The sequence below is a fragment of the Macaca thibetana genome, chromosome 7, assembly GCF_024542745.1.
Source record: "Macaca thibetana thibetana isolate TM-01 chromosome 7, ASM2454274v1, whole genome shotgun sequence".
Classification (NCBI taxonomy): domain Eukaryota; kingdom Metazoa; phylum Chordata; class Mammalia; order Primates; family Cercopithecidae; genus Macaca; species Macaca thibetana.
The window spans coordinates 89,883,673-89,907,780 of NC_065584.1; the positions used below are offsets into that span (position 1 = coordinate 89,883,673).

At 37.8% G+C, this 24,108-nt stretch overlaps 1 protein-coding gene across 1 annotated transcript in view; it reads left to right on the forward strand.

Moving 5' to 3' along the window:
* The window catches only part of CERS3 (ceramide synthase 3), a 136,564-nt gene that overhangs the window by 49,838 nt on the left and 62,618 nt on the right, over positions 1-24,108 (forward strand). Inside the window, exons 5-10 of the mRNA XM_050800143.1 lie at positions 2,774-2,888; positions 8,781-8,899; positions 14,998-15,055; positions 15,567-15,617; positions 19,352-19,444; positions 22,477-22,605. Of these exons, the coding sequence (XP_050656100.1) occupies positions 2,774-2,888; positions 8,781-8,899; positions 14,998-15,055; positions 15,567-15,617; positions 19,352-19,444; positions 22,477-22,605 (565 nt within the window). The remainder of the gene's footprint in view (positions 1-2,773; positions 2,889-8,780; positions 8,900-14,997; positions 15,056-15,566; positions 15,618-19,351; positions 19,445-22,476; positions 22,606-24,108) is intronic.

A 24,108-nucleotide genomic window follows, 5' to 3' on the forward strand; every position in this document is an offset into this window, starting at 1 on the left:
GAATGAAGAAAAATAGTCTTAGAGACTTGAATACCAACATACACATAATGGGAATTCCAGAAGGAGAGAAGAAAATAAACAGGACCCCAAAAATGTGAAGAAATAAATGGCCAAAAATTTCCCTGAATTCTGAATCTGTATATCCAAAAAGCTCAGCAAACTCCAAGTATGATAAATTTAAAGAGAACTACACCTACATATGTCATAATCAAATTGTCAAAAGCCAAAAAGAAAGAATCTTGAAGGCAGCAAGAGTGGAGCAACTCATCACATGCAAGGAATTCTCATTATGATTAGGAATTGATTTCTCATCAGCATCTATGTAGGCCAAAGGCAGTGGAATGCCACATAAAAAGTGATGAAAGAAAAACACCGTGAACCAAACAAAACTCTCCTTCAAAATGAAAGATAAATTAAGGCATTCTCAAATAAACAAAAACCAAGAGAATTCATTACTAGCAGGCCTAGCATAGGAAAAGTTTGAAAGGAAGTCCTTCAGATTGAAATGAGAGTTCACAAGACAGTAACTCAAATCCACATGAAGAAATAGCACCAGTAAAGGTAATTACGTAAGAAAATAAAATGATAGTATAACCATATTTTTTGTTTGTAACACTTTTTCTCCTATCTGGTTTAAAAGGCAACTGCATAAAACAATAATCTAAATCTGTGTTGATCAGAACACAATTTATAAAGATGTAATTTGTGAGACAAGAGCACAAAGGAGTGGTAGGGGAATGGAGTTTTTTAACCCTATTGAAATTAATTTGATATTAATCAGAACTAGGATGTTATAAATTAATATGTTAATTATAATCCCCAAGTCAGTCACTAAGAAAATAACTTTTAAAATAGTAAAAAACCAAAAAGAAAAGAAAGTTAAAATGGTACATGAGAAAATATCTGTTTAACACAAAATAAGGTAGTGATGGACAAATAAACAAAAGGGCATAAGATATATAGAAAACAAACAGCAAAATGGCAGATATAAATCCTGTTTTGTTAGGAATTACTTTAAATGTAAATGGAATAAACACTTTAATTAAAGGCATAGGTAAAATAGTTAGGAAAACATGATCCAACTATATGTTGTCCACAAAAGACACCTGTTATATTTAAAGACACAAATAAGTTGATTGTAAAAGGATGGAAAAAGATACCATGCAAAAAGTAACCAAAAGAGGACTGGAGTAGCTGTACTAATATCATACAAAATGTAATTTCATAGATTTCAAAATTGTTACTACAGACAAAGGACATTTTATAATAATAAAAGGGTAAATCTGTCCAGATGATATAACAATTATAAACATATACATACTTAGCAACAAAATTCCAAAATATGTGAAGTAAAAACTGACAGAATTAAAGGGAAATCAGGCAAGTCAACAATAATAGTTGTAAACTTCAATATTCACTTTCAATAATTGATAGAACAGCTAGGCAGAAGATTATCAACAGGTAAATAGAAGACTTGAACAATATTGTAAACCAACTAGACCTACCAAACATCTATAGAACACTCTACTCAACAACAGCAGAATACACATTCTTCTCACATGCACAAAGAACATTCTCCAGAATAGATCACACATTAGGCTATAAAACAAGTCTCAATACATGTGAAAGGATTTAAATAGAAATTATGTTTTCCAACCACAATGAAGTGAAATTAGAAATCAATAACAGCCAGGCACAGTGGCTCATGCCTGTAATTCCAACACTTTGGGTGGCTGAAACAGGAGGATCACTTGAGGCTAGAAGTTGGAGACCAGCCTGGGCAACATAGCGAGACCCTCATTTCTTAAAAAAAGAAATCAAGAACAGAAGGAAATCAAGAAATTAGCAAATACATGTAAACTAGATAACATATTTCTAAATAACCAACCAGTCAGGGAAGAAATCACAAGGTAAATTAGCAAATACTTGAGATGAATGAAAAAGAAAATGCCATACTAACTTAATGGAACGCAGCAATAGCAGTGTTTGAAGGGAAACTTATAGCTGCAAACACCTATATTTAAAAAGAAGAAAGACCTCAAATCAATAATATAAACTTCCACCTTAACAGACTAGAAAAAATAAAATCAATCTATATTTAAAGCAAGTAGAAGATTGGAAATAATAAAGATTATAATGGAAAATCAACAAAAAGCCACTACATACCAGTAGAACTGCCAAGGCTGACAGTATCATGTGTTGGTAGGGATATGGGCTAACTGGAACTCTGACAAGTTATTGGTAGGAATGCAATATAGTACAACTACTTTGAAAAACAACTTGCTGGTTTTTTATAAAGTTGAATGTATACTTGCCATATCACCCATCAATCCTATTGTTAGGTATTTGCCCTAGAGTTCTGCCATTTTTTCTTATGTTAGAACTTGAAATCGGAAGGTAGTAATTTCTTTAAGATAATAACACCAAATAAAACATTTTCTAACAGAATTCTTGTTTATTTCAATCCCTGGGAGTCTTTAAAATTCTAAGTAGAACAGCTTATTCTATTTCCTAAATCTTATCTCTAAATATATTTGGATTAACATAAAATGAATTTTAGAATTGTGCAAATTTTTTTTTTTTTTAATTATTGCTTGTATGTATGGCCTGAAACTTTTCTGTCGAGAGACAGATTTTGACTATAGGTAGCCCCAGTGCCAACATAAACGAATGATTGATTTCATTAGAAACCTAAAGTTATAGCTTTAATTTTCTGGTGTCATTGTGGATTTATTCTTAGATTTTGAACTTCTTTCTTTTCATATTTTTGTAGATTTGTTGCTTCACCTCTAGCAAAATCGTTTGGCATTAAAGAGACAGTTCGAAAGGTTACACCAAATACTGTCTTAGAGAATTTTTTCAAACATTCCACAAGGGAACCAATGCAAGTAAGTACAAATTCTTTGCTTTTCAATTTAAAAATCTTCTTTCTTAATGGTTCAGTTATCTATAGCTTACCTTGTGTGTGCAAAAATCTATTCCAGTTGACCAGCAAATGATTTGGATTAATTTGGATTTATTATTTCTTTGTTCTGTTGACAGGTTTAGAACATCCCAAGTATGACACATATGCTAATATAAAATAACAATGTTAACAGTTGAACTATTATATTTAACTATCATGTTGAGCACTAATGATCAGTGCCATAATTTGGGCATAAAGGTCAAAATTTAATTTTTAATGGTAGAATATATACAAAGTATACAGATGAAGAAAGAAAATTGCTTGGGCAGAGAAGCCCATATCTGACACTTTTGATGACTGTGGCATCATCAAAATACATTACACACATTATGAAAATCCTCATTGGGGTCGCTTTCATGAGTAGGACTGTTACTTTACTCAAAGCCTCAACATACTCAGAAATATGCTGTGCCCCTGACTACTCTCCAGAGAGAATTTCTGAGAAAGTCACAGTTCTCTTCACAATATAAAGTTTCCTTCATTTATGTTGTAGTACACTGCATACTTAAATACATGAAGAAAAAGAAAAAAGAAAACGTTTTTAATAGTTAAAAAAAAGTCCAAGTAAGTCTCGTGTTCACTCCAGTTTTATTATATTTCCATCGTTAAAATGACAGATGAAACAAAACTTCTCCAAAAGTGATACAACCTCTATGATGAATACAAACAGCGATCCCCAGTAATTTAAAAAATCAAGTACATATACTAACGCAGTTCTAGGATAAATAGATTTTTGAGGATCCTGAACTTTATTTGCTGAATTAAGTTGCCTCTGCTATGACAATTGCTCTAATTTGTTCTCGTGGTTTCTCTGCACATGAAAGCACGTTGAGGTTTGACCACCTCGCATGAGATATAGTGTCCAGAATTGCTCATAGCAAGTGAGAGCTGGCTCTAACTTGTTCTGCCCTCAGCTTCTGTATTTGACTGCTTTTGTAACCTAGGGATAGTCTGACAAGCCATCTTTATATATTTTTTATTCCCATGTGCTTTAAATGACTGACATCATTCATCTAAATCCCTTTGTTACTACTGGTGATAATAATACCTAAGCATCCCTTTATATGTTTCAAATGGGAAGTTATTTAGCTGTGTTAAAAAAAAAATAGGGCTCTTTCTGGAACCCTTATTATCCTTCTTTGTTTGGGAACAACTAGCTTTAGTAATACTTTGTATAAAATGGGAAGAACAGTGCTATAATACCAATTAGTTGCTATATTTGCTATTGCTAAGAGCTTCTAGTCAGCTTTTCAGGATATTTAAAATTATCTAGAAAATTTGGTCCTTACCAAGCTTCTCTGCTATGGAGAAAAAATGGCCATATGACGAAGGAAAACTAAAGATAGCTGAAAAGGTTTATAGGGTGGTGGTCTTTCTTTTTCACGATTAAGATGAGGAAACTTAAGGCCCAGCCAAAGGGAAATGAGTGGTCATGAAGCTAATGAGTGGCTGAATCAAAAGCTAGAACCTGGCCCATACTTCCAGTCTAGTAACCTTTCCACCATGCTCCAGTGAGTTCTTTATCTGTAACTGGAATGTTAAAAATATGTTTTAAAGGCTGGCTCTGTGTTTATAGTAATTATTCTAACTCAACTGACATTACAGTATAGTTTAATACAGACAGAATTTTGACATTTGCATCAAGTAAGAGGAAAAAAAAAGTGACCAGGTACAGTGACTCACGCCTATAATCCCAGCACTTTGGGAGGCCGAGGTGGGCGGATCATGAGGTCAGGAGATCAAGATGCTGGCCAACATGGTGAAACCCTGTCTCTACTAAAAATACAAAAATCATCTGGGCGTGGTTGTGAGTACCTGTAATCCCAGCTACTTGGGAGGCTGAGGCAGAACGATAGCTTGAACCAGGGAGTCAGAGGTTGCAGTGAGCCGAGATCACGCCACCGCACTCCAGCTTACCATACCTTACTCATCTTACCATACCTCCCACATTAACCTGGCCAGTGTCATACTATATATATATACACACTATATATACATATGCATACTATATATATAGTGTGTATATATATAGTATGACACTGGCCAGGTTTTTTATTTTTATATATATATATATATATATATATAGTATGACACTGGCCAGGTTAATGTGGGAGGTATGTATATATAGTGTATATATATAGTATACATATATATACTATATGTGTGTATATATACTATATATACACTATATATACATATAGATATATATATATATATGCTGATGCAGAACAAACAAGTTCTGGAAGAGATCTAAAGGAAACATGGCACTGTTAGACTGACCTCAAGCCAGTTACTATAATCAATAAAGGTATTCCAGTGTGCTAACTTGAGTCATTCATAGATTCAAACACTTTTAGAGCAAAAACCTCTTCTAGTGCAATTGATTGTACAGGTGAGACATGTGAGAGCCAAAGAGGTAGGGTGACTCCTCCACTGGCACAGAGGGTTCCATTTTCAGTCCAGAGGCCAGGTCTCTTGGCCCCATTCAGCACTTCTCCTTTAGGCCATTCGACCTCTCCTTGAGGCTGTGCCTGCGAGAGGCCTTTCCTGTATGTTCTAACCCACTTCTGAATGTTCACGGCAATAGGTAGTATAGAGGCTAAAATACAAATTGTGAGGACAGACCATGTGGGTTTAGAGCTTGGCTCTGTCACAGGCTTTCTGTGTGGAAATGGACAGATTAAACTTCCTGTGCCTCAGTTCCTCCTCTGTGAACTGAACATAATTATATTGCTTATCTCATAGGGCTCTTTCTTGTGAGGATCAAATTGAGTTAATACATATAAAGTGCTCAGAATAGCACCTGGAACACAATAGATGCTCAGTAAAGATCAGCTATTATTATTTGTACCATTAACTTTGTGCCTATCATGCACTGACTTCCAAAGGAGCCTGTTTAAACATGTCCTCTTAACTCAAGGGAGTTGTCACTTTGTTTCTTAATCATGCTTGTTTTTGTTCCCATGACATCTTGCACTATTTTCTGATCATTACAGATGGTCAATAAATGCTTCATGTTTCACACATTAATTCAACAAAACACTTTTAGAGACTTTTGCTTGTAAGGAGTTTTCTCTCTCAATAATATCATAGTGCATGAGGGCAGTATTGACAAGACTGTCTTTCAACTAGATTCTTCTGTACTCCAAAATAGAAAAAAAACTTCACATCATAAACAGTTACTGTCTTCTATATATGTTTATTAATAATTCATTAGGCAATTATTTGTAGAAGTCATGGGATAATAAAATTAGATTATTCTACGATCTGAGAACATTCCAGAATAAAGACAAGGACTTTAGTTTGCTTTGCTCACTACTGAATCTCCCATGCATAGGTGGCGCCTGGCACCAGTGCATAGAGACTCTTTAAATCCTTTCAAAGGAATGAATGACTAAAACACTTCAAATAGTAAAGCTAGGCCCAGAGCCCCTTCCATCTGAGCACACAGAGTATAGTGCAGCAGCATGCCCGAATATGTCCTGTTGTGCACCAACCAACAGAATTTGAATTGTGTTCTCCATTTTGGGGGGTCTGTTCATGTTTGCAAATTATGTTAAAAGTAAAGGAATACTTTCGTAGTCCATGGTTTCCTTTCTGTGTTTGTTTATAAAAATCTCTAGCATTGGCACAGCACTTAATAGTTTCATTAGCATATTCCAGTCCCTTGGTCCTCAAATCATCCCTCTGAGATGGGTAGCCAACATTCTCTTAATATCCCATTTTCCATGGCGGTCAAAGTGCGGTGCTTATGCCTACATAGCTAGGAGGTAGCAGAACTGGATCTTCTGTTTTCAGCTTCCTACCCTTCCTACCATATCCAATTGCTTTGACACTGCAGTGTTCTTTCCTTCCTGCGAGGGAACATATGAGATAATCTAGCAGAAGCTATCTGGCTGGTCACGACTTTTGGGTATTCAGCCATCTGGCCCACAGGCAGGCTTTATTTGGCCCTCACGATATTCATCCATAATTGGTTTAAATTTACCTTGAGGGATTGGTTAACATTTCTTAAAACCTAGTGATTTCCCATCAAAATCCTGGGTCTGCACATTTTCTCTGGAAGTGTCAGCCAGATCTCGGTCATACCTGGCCTTTTGGAACATGATATGTGCTTTTCTGCCTGCTGTATCCATACAGCTCCCACTTCTTTCCTCAGCATTGAAGCTGAGGGTCAGTTTTATGACATTTTATTTTTCACAAAATAGAATTAAGAGGAAATGTAAATGTTTATTTTATTTATTTATTTATTTATTTTGAGGTGGAGTCCTGCTCTGTCACCCAGGCTGGAGTACAGCGCCACGATCTCGGTTCACTACAACCTCTGCCCCCAAGTTTCCAGCAATTCTCCTCCCTCAGCCTCCTGAGTAGCTGGGATTACAGGAGCCCACCATCACGCCCGGCTAAGTTTTGTATTTTTAGTAGAGATGGAGTTTCACCATATTGGCCAGGCGGGTCTCGAACTACTGACCTCAGGTGATCCGCCTGTCTCGGCCTCCCAAAATGCTGGGATTATAGGCATGAGCCACCATGCCAGGCCAGAAATATTTCTTATATTTACTCAGGAAATAAAAAGTCAAGAGGGCTGGCATTTTTCATGAGCATATTTCTTTGTGGATGTGCAGAAGTTTACCATAGGTTTAAAGTACAAAACATTCCTATGTTAAAATCCCACTGTGGGCCGGGCGCGGTGGCTCAAGCCTGTAATCCCAGCACTTTGGGAGGCCGAGACGGGCGGATCACAAGGTCAGGAGATCAAGACCATCCTGGCTAACACGGTGAAACCCTGTCTCTACTAAAAATACAAAAAAATAAGCCGGGCGAGGTGGCGAGCGCCTGTAGTCCCAGCTGCTCGGGAGGCTGAGGCAGGAGAATTGCGTGAACCCGGGAGGCGGAGCTTGCAGTGAGCGGAGATCTGGCCACTATACTCCAGCCTGGGCGACAGAGAGAGACTCCGTCTCAAAAAAAAAAAAAACAATAAAATCCCACTGTGAAACAGACCTGGTCCATTTGGTCATTTATGTTTCTTGTCTGGCTTGGGTAGATCTTTGAATTGTTAACCTTTGAGAGAATCTATCATTCATATTGTTTCCAATTTTAAATCATAGCCTACAACTTCTACTTCCCAAAAGAGAAGCAATCATCATCATCATCATCATCATCATCATCATCATCATCATCATATTTTTTGCAATTGTTATTTTTGTTCTTGAAATTATTTTGGATTATTTTGAAATAGGCTCTCTATATAATTAAATGTAAAAGTAGATGGCTAACACCTGTTTGAGTTTTTCCTGCATTATCTTTGAGAGCTGTCAGAAAGATCATGTGAAATAACAAAATGCACTAGCCTAAGTTCTTGTCCACACTTTGCTACTAATTTTAGGTTTTTGGACAAGTCATTAAACTTCTTGGGGTTTCAGTTCCTCATAGGAAAAATGAGGAGATTGGATTTTATTGGATTTGATTTAAACTATACTGCTCTACCTGGCGCCTAGGAAGTCCTAAGCACATTTTAGCTGAACAAGTGAGCTCACACATGCAACTTGAACACATGGGTTGCTGCCAACTTATGGAGAATTGATCTTTCTTAGTAACTTAGAGAGCTAGGATAGTAACATTTTGTTTTTTGGGGGGTGTGTGTGTGTGTGATTCCATAAGCAAAAGAGGTAAATTCCCTGGCTCCAGGTCTCATGACAGAATTTTTCTCATCCCCAGTACTGAAGCTCTTGTAACTCAATCTCCCTGTCTCTTGTCTGCCTGCCAGTCTGACTCTGTTCTTTATCACTCATTTATTCGTTTCATCCCTTTTCAGACTGATATTTATGGACTGGCAAAGAAGTGTAACTTGACGGAGCGCCAGGTGGAAAGATGGTTTAGGAGTCGGCGGAATCAAGAGAGGCCTTCCAGGATGAAGAAATTCCAGGAAGCTTGGTAAGGAGGATGGACTGAGCTTTAGGAATGCTGCCGTCCTATCTGGAGCAGAGTGGTCCTTGCAGAGAGAATACTGCCAGGGCAGCAGAGGGAGGGTTCAGACCCATCTCTGTCACCCACCGTTGTGGTGTTTTAGGCTCCTCACACGTTTCCCTTCCCTGCTTCCTACACTCCTTTATAAATCGAGTAAGCTCTGAATTCTATTTATCCAGCCCCCCGAACCAGAATAGGTTCAGACTATGAACCTACACTATGAACTCTCTAAGATGAACAGGAGACGTTATGTACTCGGCCTGAAGCACAGAAAATATCATAAAAATGTCTTAACTGGTGTTTCTCTTTTCTTAGGGTCAGGGTTGGCCCTAGGTCACCAGACTTTGTCACCTGGGTCCAACCATCATAATTGTAAGAGCAGAGAATGTCTGTGAGGATGTGTGTTCCCTCTTAGAACACTGAGAAGGCCTCTCTGTGTGGCGTGGCTCATGACCTCAGTCCTCCAGTGGGGTGCACAGCTCATCCTCTTGGTTTCTCAGGAGGCTTGGCAGGAGGATCAGGGTGGGCTGGGGCATCAAGTGGGGTCTTACCAGAGCTGGCTACTTGGAGTCCATTCTGAGGGCAGGGAGACTGCACTGGATTTGTTCTTAGTTTCATTCGAGTTCTGCTTTTTTTTTTTTTCCCCCTCCTATAGGATATCATAGTACTTTAAGTCACTCTCTTGTGGCAGAAACTGATACTTGTGCAAAAAATGGTGAACCAGGTCATTGCTCTCACTTTGTTTCTCCTTCTTTCTATCCAGATGAATGTATATGAGTTGGGCTGTGTTCAATGCCACATTCTATGCACCAGCAGTGTTCCATCTTCCTGCCTGATTCTTAAGGCCTTCCCTCACATTGCCCAGTGACTTCCACGAGATATTTTTGTTTTAAAGGTGAAATGAATAAGGGAGCTGATGTAAGACTCCCAAATAAGCAGAGGCTGTAGAAGGCTAAACTTTAATAACTTCCTTTCTTTTTTTTTTTTTTGAGACGGAGTCTTGCTGTGTCTCCCAGACTGGAGTGCAGTGGCGCAATCTTGGACCACTTGGTGTTCCACTTGGAACACCTCCCGGGTTCACGCCATTCTCCTGCCTCAGCCTCCCGAGTAGCTGGGACTACAGGCACCCACCACCATGCCCGGCTAATTTTTTGTATTTTTAGTAGAGACAGGGTTTCACAATGTTAGCCAGGATGGTCTCGATCTCCTGACCTTGTGATCCACCCGCCTTTGCCTCCCAAAGTGCTGGGATTACAGGCATGAGCCACCGCGCCCCGCCACCGTATCATATAATCCAGTTATGAAACTGGGTGATGTTTAAAGAGATAGACCCATTCTTCTGGATGTCTCCAAACACTTCTCACCATAGGCTTCCATTGCCTTTCTCATAGCAGCTTGTGGTGTATGACCTTGTTTGTTTTCTAACCAGCATCTGTCTGGTTTTTAGGTCTTGAAAGTTTGGTAAATATAATATATAGTTGCTGCTGAGGTCAGCTTGGCAGAAGTATACCTCTCTAACCATCAGCACAAAACAGTACAAAATGGAGCTGATCTTACATTATATCATCCTTTTTCTTGCTCTCAATCATTCATTCTTGCTAACAGATGATTCTTAAATAAAGACCCCAAACAGGGACAAATTCTCCACCTCTGAGCTGAATCATATTTTAATAAAATTCTCTGGCATTTTTTAAAATACATTAGGCCGGGCGCGGTGGCTCAAGCCTGTAATCCCAGCACTTTGGGAGGCCAAGACGGGCGGATTACAAGTTCAGGAGATCGAGACCATCCTGGCTAACACGGTGAAACCCCGTCTCTACTAAAAATACAAAAAAAACTAGCCGGGCGAGGTGGCGGGGGCCTGTAGTCCCAGCTACTCGGGAGGCTGAGGCAGGAGAATGGCATAAACCTGGGAGACAGAGCTTGCAGTGAGCTGAGATCCGGCCACTGTACTCCAGCCTGGGTGACAGAGCGAGACTCCGTCTCAACAAAAAAAAAAAAAAAAAAAAAATACATTATAGTGCCTTACAGGTCATAATTATTTGATCCATCCAGGCGCGGTGGCTTATGCCTGTAATCCCAGCACTTTGGGACGCCAAGGCAGGCGGATCACAAGGTCAGGAGATTGAGACCACGGTGAAACCCCATCTCTACTAAAAACACAAAAAATTAGCTGGGCATGGTGGCAGGCGCTTGTAGTCCCAGCTATTCGGGAGAAGGCTGAGGCAAGAGAATGGCGTGAACCCGGGAGGCGGAGCTTGCAGTGAGCCAAGATCACACCATTGCACTCCAGCCCGGGCGACAGAGCGAGACTCCATCTCAGAATAATACTACTAATAATAGTAATAATTGTTTGATCCTTCTGCCAATGATATGACACAGTCGGGGAAGGTGGGGCCACCCTGTTTCAATGAGAAACTGCACATCCATCTAGTTTAAGGGTCTCTTAGGTGTTTCAATGGCTGTTGCATTCAGATCTTCTGACTCCTATTCTGATAACTATTTCTTGTTCTATCATACTGCCCCTGACACCTAATGCTTACCTCCCAGCAAGCAGAGGATCATTAAATTGAGTAATATGTGGGTATCTGGCCATGTCAGTAAGCCTACTAAAATTCTTCCAGAGTTCAGGCTGGAGAAGGGAATTTTGAGTTACCCTTATCAATCAGTCAGGCAGTGCAAAGATAAAGGTTAGTATATTTTCTGTGCATAGCACTGTCCTAGATTTTGTGGCGTTCTAGATTTTAAGAGAGGAGTAACGTGTGAGTCATGGTTTCTGGCCTTAAACAGCGAATTAGGGAGGCCAGATTATCACACACAAAACCGTAACATCTATTGTCACGCCACCCCAGTGGCACATGGGAGTGTACACCAGCAGATACAACATCATGTTTAGATGTGTTGTGGGAATTTAGAGGTGATGGCATCAGCATGGCTGGAGAAGTTAAAGAAAGGCTTTCTAGAGAAGGGAAGACATAGGTTGGACCTTGAAGAATGGGTCAGATTGCCATAAGAAAAGAAAGCAGGGTTTGAGGCAGTATTTTCAAGTAAGGCAAAGACACAAAGCAGGAAATAATGCAATATATTCAGGACACAGTAAGTGGGCCCATGAATAAAATTTAAGCTTTATCTTATTCTTTAGCAATATCATATGTTTATTCTAAGTTAAAAATTTTTATGGACTAGATAAACAGACTAAACCTAGTTCCACGCTGTTTAATTGTACAGGGACTCTGCTTTTTAAAAATCAGCTGTGGGATGTGCTACAGAAGTCATAGCATGAGGTACCTAAACTCAAGACTTTTGAAAATCTCCGGGCATTTATTCCTTAACACCAGCTCCTAAGATTACTTTCCAACAGGCAAAAATTCCTCTGTAACGTCCAGATGGATGAGCCCCCAGACACCATGAGTTCAGTGTATTGATTCCTTGGTTACTTTCTTCCATGGTGACCCTTGTGCCCTATTCCACAGCATTCAGGATTTTAATACATAATGGGTCCTTTTTTAAAAAAAAAATCGAATTTCACATTAGCTGACCACTTTTTCATTTTAAAATACACATTTCCACCTAGCAATAAGAAGGACCTTCAAGTTCTTAGGTATCCAGGTAGGAGAACTCCTCAGTGTGGGTGAAAGGGCTCTCCCTGGCTGGGTGGATGCGCCCTCACCCTCATCTGACCCGTCCAGTCCACAGTCCACTCTATGCAGCGTCCCCACCGCGGGCCTCCCGTCTGGCCCCAATAGTGCCTCTCACCACTCTGCCCATTCCGCCCTGGTTGCACCATGCAGTCTCTCCTTTCACTGTCACCATCGTTGCCCAACCAATTTGTTTCTGAATAGTTTTTCAGTGGGTTTTCTCCCCTCCCATGTTTATGTTTCTCTCATTCTTTCCTGGAAAAAAATAAAAGTTTTACTCTCTTAGGTTCATTTAAAACTAGTGAAATGACATTGACAAAGGACATTATCATTCATCTTTTCAGTGAAGTGCAGCAATTCTCAAACTTTTTGGTGTCAGGACCCCTTGGTCTCTTAAAAACTCTTGAAAATCCCAAAGAACATTTGTGTGTCTTATACCTATTGATATTTACTGTATTTGAAGTTAAAACTGAGGTATTTATAAAATAGGAGACTACACAAGTACACATTTCATCAGTGCAATTTCATTCAGAGCAGTACTGTGATCACATGTCACATGACCTCGCTTGTGAGAGAATGAGAAGAAGAAAAGCAAATACTGTATTAGTATTATTATGAAAATATTCTGACTTCAGGGTTCCCTGGCACACACTTTGAGAATCCCTGGTTTAGGGCTTCTCTGAGTAGGATATGTCCAGAAACATGTGAGACTTGGCTGTACTCGTGGATCTGAGTATTACTCCCCAAACTCGGGCAAGTTTTGTGATCTCTCTTAGGTTCGATTTCCTTTAGGAAACTGACTGTTAGCAGCAGTCTGTAGGAAGGGGCTAATTATAGCATCGGCTTCATACTCTTATAAAAAAATAATGTGATAGCACATGTGTGCTTAGCCCCATGGCTGACGGAGTTGAGAAATCAATAAATGCTTGGGAAATAAACACAAGGAGAGCACCCACACTTTTGGCCTCATTTGTGGGTTGGCTGGCCTTATTGTCTCCTATATTTTGTAGGTTTTGTTTGGACAAGATAGTCCAGGGAGCCAAGGAAATGTTCTCAGCAAATAAAATGAGTGCGGTAAAGTCTCAACTTTCATTTTGTAAATGTCTTTTAGATATTTCTATGGTTCAACTTTTTGAGTATTGAACCCTACTTTTTTCTCCTATCAAAACAAGCCATGAAGAAAGACTGCCGTCTAGCTTCAGGGAAATGATAAGGTTTAGGAAACACTCCTTGGTGCAGAGTCCAAAGACCTGCACTTCAAGTTGCAGCTTTCCTCCTTGTTAGCTACATGAGCTGGGGAGATGGCCTCATTTTTCTGAGTCTGATTTTACATTTACAAAATGGGTATATATCTATGTTTCTATGTCCTACCTATCTTACAGGTGTGTCAAGGAAAACACTTACACAAAGATAAGAAAACATATTATTATTATTATTTCTCCAGCAATCATTAGATAAAATAGACATAATTTTAAAAAACTTTTAATCTGGAACATTGCAAGCATATATTAAGGTAGAAAGACTGCATTATGAATTAAGTGTGTTATTACTCATCACCAGCTTTAGTTGATCAACTCAAGGCCAATCCTATGTCCTCTCTATCCCCACTACACCTCTCCCCCACCGCAGATAGGTGTGGAAGCAAATATCAGACACTGTTACTTCATTTGTAAGTATTTTAGCATGTATCTCGAAAAGATAAGAACTCTTTATTTTCAGCATAATTGCAATATCAGTATCCTATGATTTTTTATTTAATAAAAGATTTTTACTTAATGATAGCAAATATTCAGTGTTTAGATTTCCCTGATTGTCTCATATTTTTCTTTACAGTTTCTTGATTTGAATCAGGATCTCAATAAGATCCATTCATTACAATTGTTTGATGTGTCTTTCCAGTCTCTTAGTCTACAGGTCTTTCTCTATACATGAGGAAAATCTTTTCTTTCAAAACCCTGCTTTTAGGAGAAAAGAGTAAAGTCTGGCCACATAAAAACTTTTAACTGGGAATTAAATGGTGATTAGAGAAATAATTAGACTAATTAGGTTCCTTCTTGATAATACTAATATAAATCCACTGTTTATTGTGTGCCTGGAACGGGGCTAGCCATTATAATAAGAATAATGGCTACCATTTATTGTTGCTTACTTTATGCTAGACCTGTTATCACAGATTTTCAGTTCTTTTCACATTTTGAGGTAGTGTTGTCATTTTCATTTTACAGATAAGAGAGTCAGGCTTTCTGAGGTTAAATGATTTACCTAAGGTTGTAGCCATCTAATAAGTAGGGCAGAGCCAGGATAGAAACTTTGATTTGTCTGACTCCAGAATGTGTGTTCTTTGTAAACTCTGCCATACCTAATCATTTTCTCCTCAAATCTCAGTTACCTTTACAAGGGAGTAAAGATTTTTCTTTCTTTTGGCAGCTGGAGATTTGCATTTTACTTAGTGATCACTGTTGCTGGAGTTGCATTTCTTTATGATGTAAGTTATCTTTTTATATTTTTGATTGGAATTTGTCTTTAATTTTTGAAATTCTTGTCTGTGAATTCCTTTAGGGTATAGTACTTTCAATAAGATAACCAGTTTTAGCAATTTCTCTCAAGATTCAAGATTTGTCTCAAATATTGCTACAGATATCTCAAGTTTTTTTTATTGCTACAGAAGCAATAACATAATTGGTTTAGAAATAATTTGGTTCATACAGTTACTTGTTTGAAACAATTTCCTCTATGAGACAGCACTATTTACTTATCTTAGATTCACTAGTAGTGAATTTCACAGAGGTGTTATATAGGAATATGTAAGAAATACTCTACAGAGGGAGAAATGCATGCAATAGAAGCAAAAGAATATGGCAAAGGGCGATTTCCTGTGCATCTTTGCCTGCTATAAATGACATAAGGAAGAGCTTAGGTTTTCTGCCAAAATTGGCCTTTGACACCGACAAATTTATTTCTCATCTGTTGGTTCGTTTTTTTCCTTCTTCTTTCAGAAACCTTGGCTGTATGACCTATGGGAGGTTTGGAATGGCTATCCCAAACAGGTAAGTCCCTTCTAACATATTCCTCCCCTTAATTCAACACCGAGGTCCCTCAAATTATCTCCTTAGTTAGGTCTTGGTCCCCTGCTACTCTTTGTTCGCTACTATGTCATCCCTGGCACTTTTTCTACTTGAGCTTCCTCATCCTTATTGACCCTCATTTGTCTCATTCCTTTAGTTTGTTTACAGTTAATGTAATTACATATTTGGGTTTAAATCTAGTGTCTTACTATTTATTTTTTACTTGTACCATCTGATGCATTTTTTTTTGTATTCCCTTCTTGCTTTTCTATGGGACAGTCAAGTAATTAAAAAAATACTGTTCTTTTCCATCCCTTATATTGACTTTTCAGTTACACATGCTTTTGTTCTTCTAGTAATTATCTCAGACATTACTGTATATGTCCTTGACTTATTACAGTCTGATGCAAATCGGTGTTCTTACCTCTTTCCACTTACTGAAAAGTAATTAGAATATACCATATACCCTCCTCCTTCAAATATTTAAAACCTTACAAGTCATTGCTATTATTGTTTTGTAAATCTGTCAAGTTACCTTTTTTGTGCTATTCCTTGCTTCCTGTATTTCCATGTTTCCATCTGGGATTATTATCCTCCTGGCTGAAGGAGTACCTTTGCTATTTTTTTTTTAATGGTGGGTATGCTAGATTTTGTTTGTCAGAAAAATGTTATATTGCCTTTGATTTTTAAAAGGATATTTTTGCTGGGTATAGAATTCTGGATTAGCAGTTACTTTCCTTCACTTTTAATGATCTTATTTCATTGTCTTCTAGATCTCATCAGTTCTATAAGAATTCAGCTGTCACTTTTAGTTTTGCTTCTCTGAACATAGTATCTTTTTTCTCTTTTTGGTCAATTTTAATATTTTGTCTTGTCTTTCAGTTTTATTGTGATATACATAAATGTGCTTATCTTTGAAATTATCCTGCCTGATGTCTGTAGAACATGTTGAATCTGTGACTTGATGTCTTCAGTCAGTTTTGGAAAATTCTTAGCCATTGCTTCTCTTCCATTCTCTCTCCAGACTCATTTGAAATTCCAGTTATAAATGTGCTAATATGCTAGACCTTTATACTAGGTCCCATATGTCTCTTTTGCTTTAAAAAATATTCTCCGTTCTCTTGCCTCTCTGTGCTTCAGTCTGTTGAGAGACAATTCTACACAAGTCTCTTGCATGCCCTGTGAATTCAAGCACTGACTGCTTTTTGTTTTAGATGATCTTTTCAAGGAAGTTTGTATAGCAAACAGCCACAGGAGATAGAGATAATGTCTCCCTCTGGAGTAAAGAGTAGGCAAGTTATTGTCTATTATAAAAGGTCAGGTTCTCTAGCTCAGGGTTCCTCTCTTGTAACACAATCCACGATGCGTGCAGTTATCATCTGACCTTTAGCCTTATGGGGATTGGGGATGGAAGGATTGGCCCAAATACTGATACTCTGGCTACTGCTATTACTGTGAGTCATAAACTACCCGCTGTCTACCAAAGTGTCTACTATCTTCTACCAGCATTCATGGAACTTGTGGCAAACTAACTTGTTAGCTTGCAACTGGGGTAAAACGTCAGACACTTCACTATTCTGGATATTTTCTACTTTCCTATTGTCCAGTTCACTGGTGCTTTTCTTAAGCCATGTCTAATCTACTATTAAACACATCTTTTGAGTTCTTAATTTCAGTTATTGTATTTTTTGGTTCTCAAATTTTTATTTTATTTTTTAGTGGATCACAGTTCTCTACTGAAATTTTCTCTTTTAAGCAATTTTTGAAGTTATTTTAAAGTCAGAGTCTGATAAGTCTCATCTCTTGACCACCTGTGGATCTGTTTTCTCTCTTGCTCCTGTCTCCTTACACTTGATAGCTTTTGATTAAATGACAGGCATTGTATACAAAAAAAGTATAGATGGTCAGGATGATATTATATTCCTTTACAGAGGACCTACTTTCACTTCTGTTAGGTGTTAGAATAGGGGCAGATCACCTTTAATCCTTGATTGAGCTGATTCAAGGTAGACTTCAGTCTTTGTGAAGGCAAGTCTATTCCCAACTTACCCATATTCTAGGATATTCCTCTTCAGTGATTTCAAATAAAAGATAACAGTGCTTACCATGACTCCTTTTCCTTAGTCAACCTGAACACCAGTTTGCTTCCTAGTACTCTGATATTATAGCCACTACTGCTTAACTTCTGCTGTTTCTTAGTCTCTGGGCTCCATACTGCTTATAAATTGGCATATGCAGAATTTATGATATGTATAAGATGGTCTTCTTTGAATTTATTCTTAGGGCCTAGAGTGCTGCTTGAGAAATAGGGTTCACTTGAAATAAAGGGTTCACTCTAGTGCATTTTTCTTCTCTTTAGGATCTTGACTCCACAGGTTCTCAATGCCCTACTTGCTCTCTGGTGTCTTCAAACAGATATTCTTTCTTGTCTTTTATTCAGATTTTTAACTTGTTCTTAATAGGAGGATTAGTCTCACACAGTCCTGTCATAGAAGAAAGCAGAAACTCTGTCTCATTCTTTTATGGCCTTATCAGGGATGATGAGTTGACCAAAAAAATTAGTTATATGTTAGGCTCAGCTTTAAAGAATTAAATAAAATTAGACAATAAGGGACCTAAGAATTATCTAGACCAAACCCCAGGCCTATCATCTTCTGTCTCCAACTTATTCATATCTTCTCAGGTGTATCAGTTATCTGTTGGTACATAACAAACCATCCCCAAAACTTAGTGCCTTCAAACAACAACCATTTATTTTCTCTTGATTTGGTTGTCAATTTAGGCTAGGCTCAGCTAGGCAGTGTTTCTACTCCATGTGGTTTCAACTGAGTTCATTCATGCATTTTCAGACAATTGGGAGGCTGGCTAGGGAATGGCTCGAGTCTATGGTGACGTCATTCATAGCGTTGGCAGTCAGCACCTTGATTCTCTTCTTTGTGGCCCCTTCAGCAGGATGGCTCAGCTTTCTTATGTGGTACTTATAAAGTCTCTGCATGCATTACATTTGCTTATGTCTCCTTGGCCAAAGACCGGGATCAAGTCCATAGTCAGTGTTGGAGGAGACTGCACAAGGGCTTAGATATCAGAAGGCAACATTCACTGGGTACACCAAGTCATATAATGTCTCAACTTAGCTGAAATAAACACCACCACTCCCATTATAAAATTGTTAAGAAAATTCTAGCTATCAAAAGTTTACTATTTTATTCAGAAGATGTTTTTAGAGTTCTTAAACAATTATGCATATTTTATTACTGTCCCATTTTAGAATGGGCTAATTCTAACCACCAGCCTGTCACCAGAAAAGAGATTAAGACATCAGATTTTGAGTAATATTCAAGAAACATTAATCAAAGTAAATTATGGGACCAGCAGAAAAGATTTCCCATTGTTCCTAAGTAAAGATTTTTAATTTTTTAAAAAATTTAAACTTAACTCTGAATAAACTGAAGGCACTTACACCTGCGGCAGTTGTATTTAATTTTGTAAACAAAACATTCAACTTGGTTTTGGAATACTCATCTACCCTTTTAGAAATAAAATGCCTTGAAATATTATCTTTAATTCCTTTGTTGAAATATAAATTGAAATGTAAATCTATGTTATTTTATGGAATCTGGTGGGATATAAATAGGTATAAAAGTAGGTGCTAGTGCATCAAAATGAGTTGCTTCTATGACGGCATTTAAAGTAATTAATTCTCTTCTTTTTCTTAGCCCCTGCTGCTATCCCAGTACTGGTACTACATTTTAGAAATGAGTTTTTATTGGTCTCTGTTATTTAGACTTGGCTTTGATGTCAAGAGAAAGGTAAGTGTCTTATTTACAAAGCTTCTTTATCAGTTTCTTCAAAAATTCCCATCTCCCTGCCCCAAATTCTAATCTTTAAGTTGTATTTTTCTGTGTATTTGGGTCCAGTTCATTGCTTTTGTGTGCTTTATAGTACATAGACTATTGCTAATTATACTCCTGCTTTGGTGCCTTGGTAAACATTTGTTGTGAAACATTATAAAAAACTTTAACTTTGAAGCTCCACCTCTGTTCAATAAGAAAAAAAATCTCCTTTATGCATCTGTTTCTTTTGGTTTGGGAATTTAATGTCCATCAGTGCAAAGAAGAAATATGTTACTAGTATTAATTCTGCAACCACATCTTTTAGTTGATTGCAAAACCACCTTATATACAACTTTTTGATGTTTTCAAAGACATTGAAAATATTTTCCCCTTAATTCATCGAATATATTTATGAGGAAACCTTGCTTCAGGCATTATTAGCTTTGCTTTATTTGCAGGGAAACTCAGTGACAGGCATGCTAAATGCCACTTCCGAGGTCACAAAGTGAGGTATTTTAGGAGTGGTTTGGTTGTTACAGATTCCTAATTACTAATCCAGCAAACCATGTTAAATCCTGAATGCACTCATAAGATTTTGTCATATATGTAAGCAATTCAGATCAAATGATAAATTCTCTTTGCATATACTTCATAAACTACACTGTAATTAAAAGGCTGGTTTGTAGCAGAATTTGTATGATAAGTACAATGACATTTAATATTGGATAAACCAGTTCAGCTTGATTAAATGTTTGTGTTGAGTGATGGTGGACATTATAAGGGACACACTGCAGTCAACCAGACGTCTTAAGACATGAGAAATCTAAGTATAAGAACGTACTGTGAAAATGTCTGATAGAAATAATCTCCATTTCCATATAACTCAGTAATAGCTGTAGATTAACTATACTAACTTTAGGCTAGGAATACATCAAAATTTAATTGATTGAGTCATTTTCTCAAGGGATAGAATTGAAAATAATCATTTTTTAGAAAGTCTTTATATACAGGTAGGTTGATCACATATTTCACCCACCTTTGATTTTGCTGTAGTTGACTTCCCTTTTATTATTTACATGTGCATTGAACACCTTCTTAAAAATTAAATATAAATATATGTTATGTGTCTTATAAAGATGTATCTTCAGAAACATAAAGCTATTGGGAGGTGGCTAAAGCACAGGCCCTGGAGTCAGGTCTCCTGGGTTTGAATTCCTGGCTTCACCACGCACCAACATCTGGGTTAGTTGGTTAAACTCTCTAAACTTGATTTCCTCATCTATAAAATGGAGCTAAAAATAGTTCCTATCTCCTCTGGTTGTTGTAGGAATTAAACAGTTTAATCTGTATAAAATACTTCCTGAGGCTGGGTGCAGAGGCTTACTCCTGTGATCCCAGCACTTTGGGAGGCTGAGGTAGGTGGATCATGAGGTCAAGAGATTGAGACCATCCTGGCCAACATGGTGAAATCCTATCTCTTCTGAAAATACAAAAATTAGCTGGGTGTGGTGGCACATGCCTGTAGTCCCAGCTACTCGGGAGGCTGAGGCAGGAGAATCGCTTGAACCTGAGAGGTGGAGGTTGCAGTGAGCCAAGATCACACCACTGCACTCCAGTCTGGTGACAGAACGAGACTTCATCTCAAAAAAAAAAAAAAAAAAAAAAAGACACTTGCTGCTATACAGCAAGTGCTCAATAAATTCAGCTATTATTGGTATTGTATTTACTTTGGCTAAGAGGAAGCTGAAATCTTTAAGTTTTTTAAACATCTTTATTGAGATATCCACATATAACACAATTAAACCATTTAAAGTATACGTTCAGTGGTTTTTAAAATATATTCAGAGTTGTGCAATCATCATCACAGTCAATTTTAGAACATTTGCATCATCCCAAGAAGAAACCCTATACCATTTAGCAGTCACTCCCCATTTCTCTCAACCTCCCCAGCCCCTAGCAACCACAAATCTCCTTTGTCTCTATAGATGTGCTTCTTCTGGATATTTTATATAAATGAAATTATATAATACCTTGTCTTTTGTGTTTGCCTTGTTTCACTTAGTGTAATGTTTTCCAGGTTCATCCATGTTATGGCATGTATCAGTACCTCATTACTTTTTATTGCTAAGTAGTAGTCCATTGTACAGATGGATGCATTTTATTCATCTTCTTATCAGTTGATGGACATTTGGGTTGTTTCCTCCATTTGGCTATTATGAGTAATGCTGTGGATATTCATACACAAGTTTTTGCATGAACATATGTTTTCATTCCACCTAAGACTGGAATTGCTGGGCCATATGGTAATTCCATGTCTAATCTTTTGAGAAACTGTCAGTCTGTTTAATAAAGCAGCTACATCATTTTGCATTCCTACCAGCACTGTATTAGAGTTCCAGTTTCTCCACATCCTTGACAACACTTGTTATTGTTCATCTTTTTTATTATAGCCATCCTAGTGGGTGTGAAGTATATCTCATTGTGGTTTTGGTTTGTATTCTCCTGATGACTAATGACTGAGCATGCTTTCACGTGTGAATTGGCCATTTGTATATTTTCTTTGCAGAAAACCTTTAAGTCTTTATTATACTTAGTGACAGTAGCTTTCCTTAAGCTAGATCGTCTTATTTCAATAGATTTATTATATCAATCTTTTTTTCTTTTTGGGGAATAGGCAGGGGATAAACAATAACTAGGTGTACACAGGAATATGCTTGTGTGTATATGCATTTATTGTGTGTTGGGGGGCAGTGTGTGTGTATACATATATCCAGTGTGGGATGGTATCTCAAAGTTAACTGACTTCCATCAACAAGAATAATACTTGTCTTAGCTCTCTCACAAGGATTATGTTTAAGAATAAAGTAAAAGCATTTTATAAATTTCAAAACGTGCAGATGTAAGTTATTGATCTCATTATTATTATTATTATTATTATTATTATCTCTTCCAGTGATTGGGAAATAAATGCATTTGCTTAATGGTTTCCATTTTCCCTCACCTTATAGGATTTTCTAGCTCATATCATCCACCACCTGGCTGCTATTAGTCTGATGAGCTTCTCTTGGTGTGCTAATTATATTCGCAGTGGGACCCTCGTGATGATTGTACATGATGTGGCTGACATTTGGCTGGAGGTAAGTGTTTGCCATTAAAAACCTAATGACAATACCACATCCTGGGTTTCTGTAACTGCTCACAGAAGTAATTGTGAGCGATTTAGCAGGGCTCTCTGTCCGGAAAACACCCAAAGTCTGAGAATATCTCTAGATTCCCAGATCCTCCAAGATTACAGAAATGAAGCCTCTTAGTTTTAACTTTCAATCCTTCTCCATGGTACTAGAGAGATGTTAATGTGTGTGATTCCACTCCTGAAAGTTGCATGCACATGCTTACTCAGGGAGTAAGATGGGATATTTGAAGAAGGAATGAACTCTAATCTTCTAAAAGGAAAACTTGGATTTATGACATTGAGGATTCCCAGATTTGGGTGGCACCATCTATTCACTTAGGGCAATGCTTGAATACCCACTGAATGTTCACGCTGCCCTCCCCTCCCCTCACCCAGCCCAATCCCTTGCTTTAAGGAGTGTAAGATGATTTTTTTTAAGGCCCGCATTTTCTAAGGGAGGAAGAGGGCTTAGGATGTTTTCTGAAGGAGCCAACATTAAAACAAGAGCCTTCCTAATCTCACCCCACACAAAATAGAAGAAACAAAGTCACATTGGGATTGTTTTCTGGACCTGTTTCTGTTCTGTTTTGATTCCTGTTGACCCCAGTCAGTGATGGAACGGTCCCCTTCTCTGCCAGATCTCCTGCTGTATTTAGAGCAAGAGTTCCCAGAACTGCTGAGTTATTTATTTAAATGTACTCATTTATAATGAATCCATGGGAAATGATGCTAACCATTTCACATTTGGGGTTACTTCTTGAAGGGCTAACAATTGAATATAGGTTGATATGGAAAAAATTAAATTTAGTAGAATCTTATTCTTCTAGGTTGGAGTTTAGCAAACTTCTTGGCAAAGGGCCAGATAGTAAATTTAGTTTTGTGGGCCGCATATGATCTCTGTTACATATTCTTCTTTGTTTTTTGCTTTTTTAATACCTTTTTAAAAATGTGAAAACCATTCTTAAGAGCTGATCGGCTTTAGCCCATGGACTGGATGTAATTTACCACACCCTGTTGTAGAAGTCACCAGAAGTCATTTGCAGCCATTTCAAAGCAACTGGCCACTGTTAAAATATCCCCTGTGTACAGAATTTTTTTCTACCCTGTATGTAATCATAATTAGACATGTAAATCCCATTCTAAAAGTCAAGATTATTATATGTGCTTTAGGGCAACAAATGGCTTAGCAGGAGAAGGACTATACTATTTTTTCTCCATGGTGCTCTCTGGATGCAGCCCTTGCTGATGTAATTACCTCCTTCTCTGATCATATCTCGGTAATCCTGACAGAAAATTAAGACCACATTGGCCCTGACTTAAGAATTTTTTACTACTCTGTTGCTTCTAAACCCTCATATTCAATTGCCTTTGGTGTGTGTCCAGTGTAAAAACAGCTTCATTGTGTTATTAAAGGGAGTTAGACGTTCACCCTAGGAATAAACATGGGGTTGCCCTGCCACCCTCACCA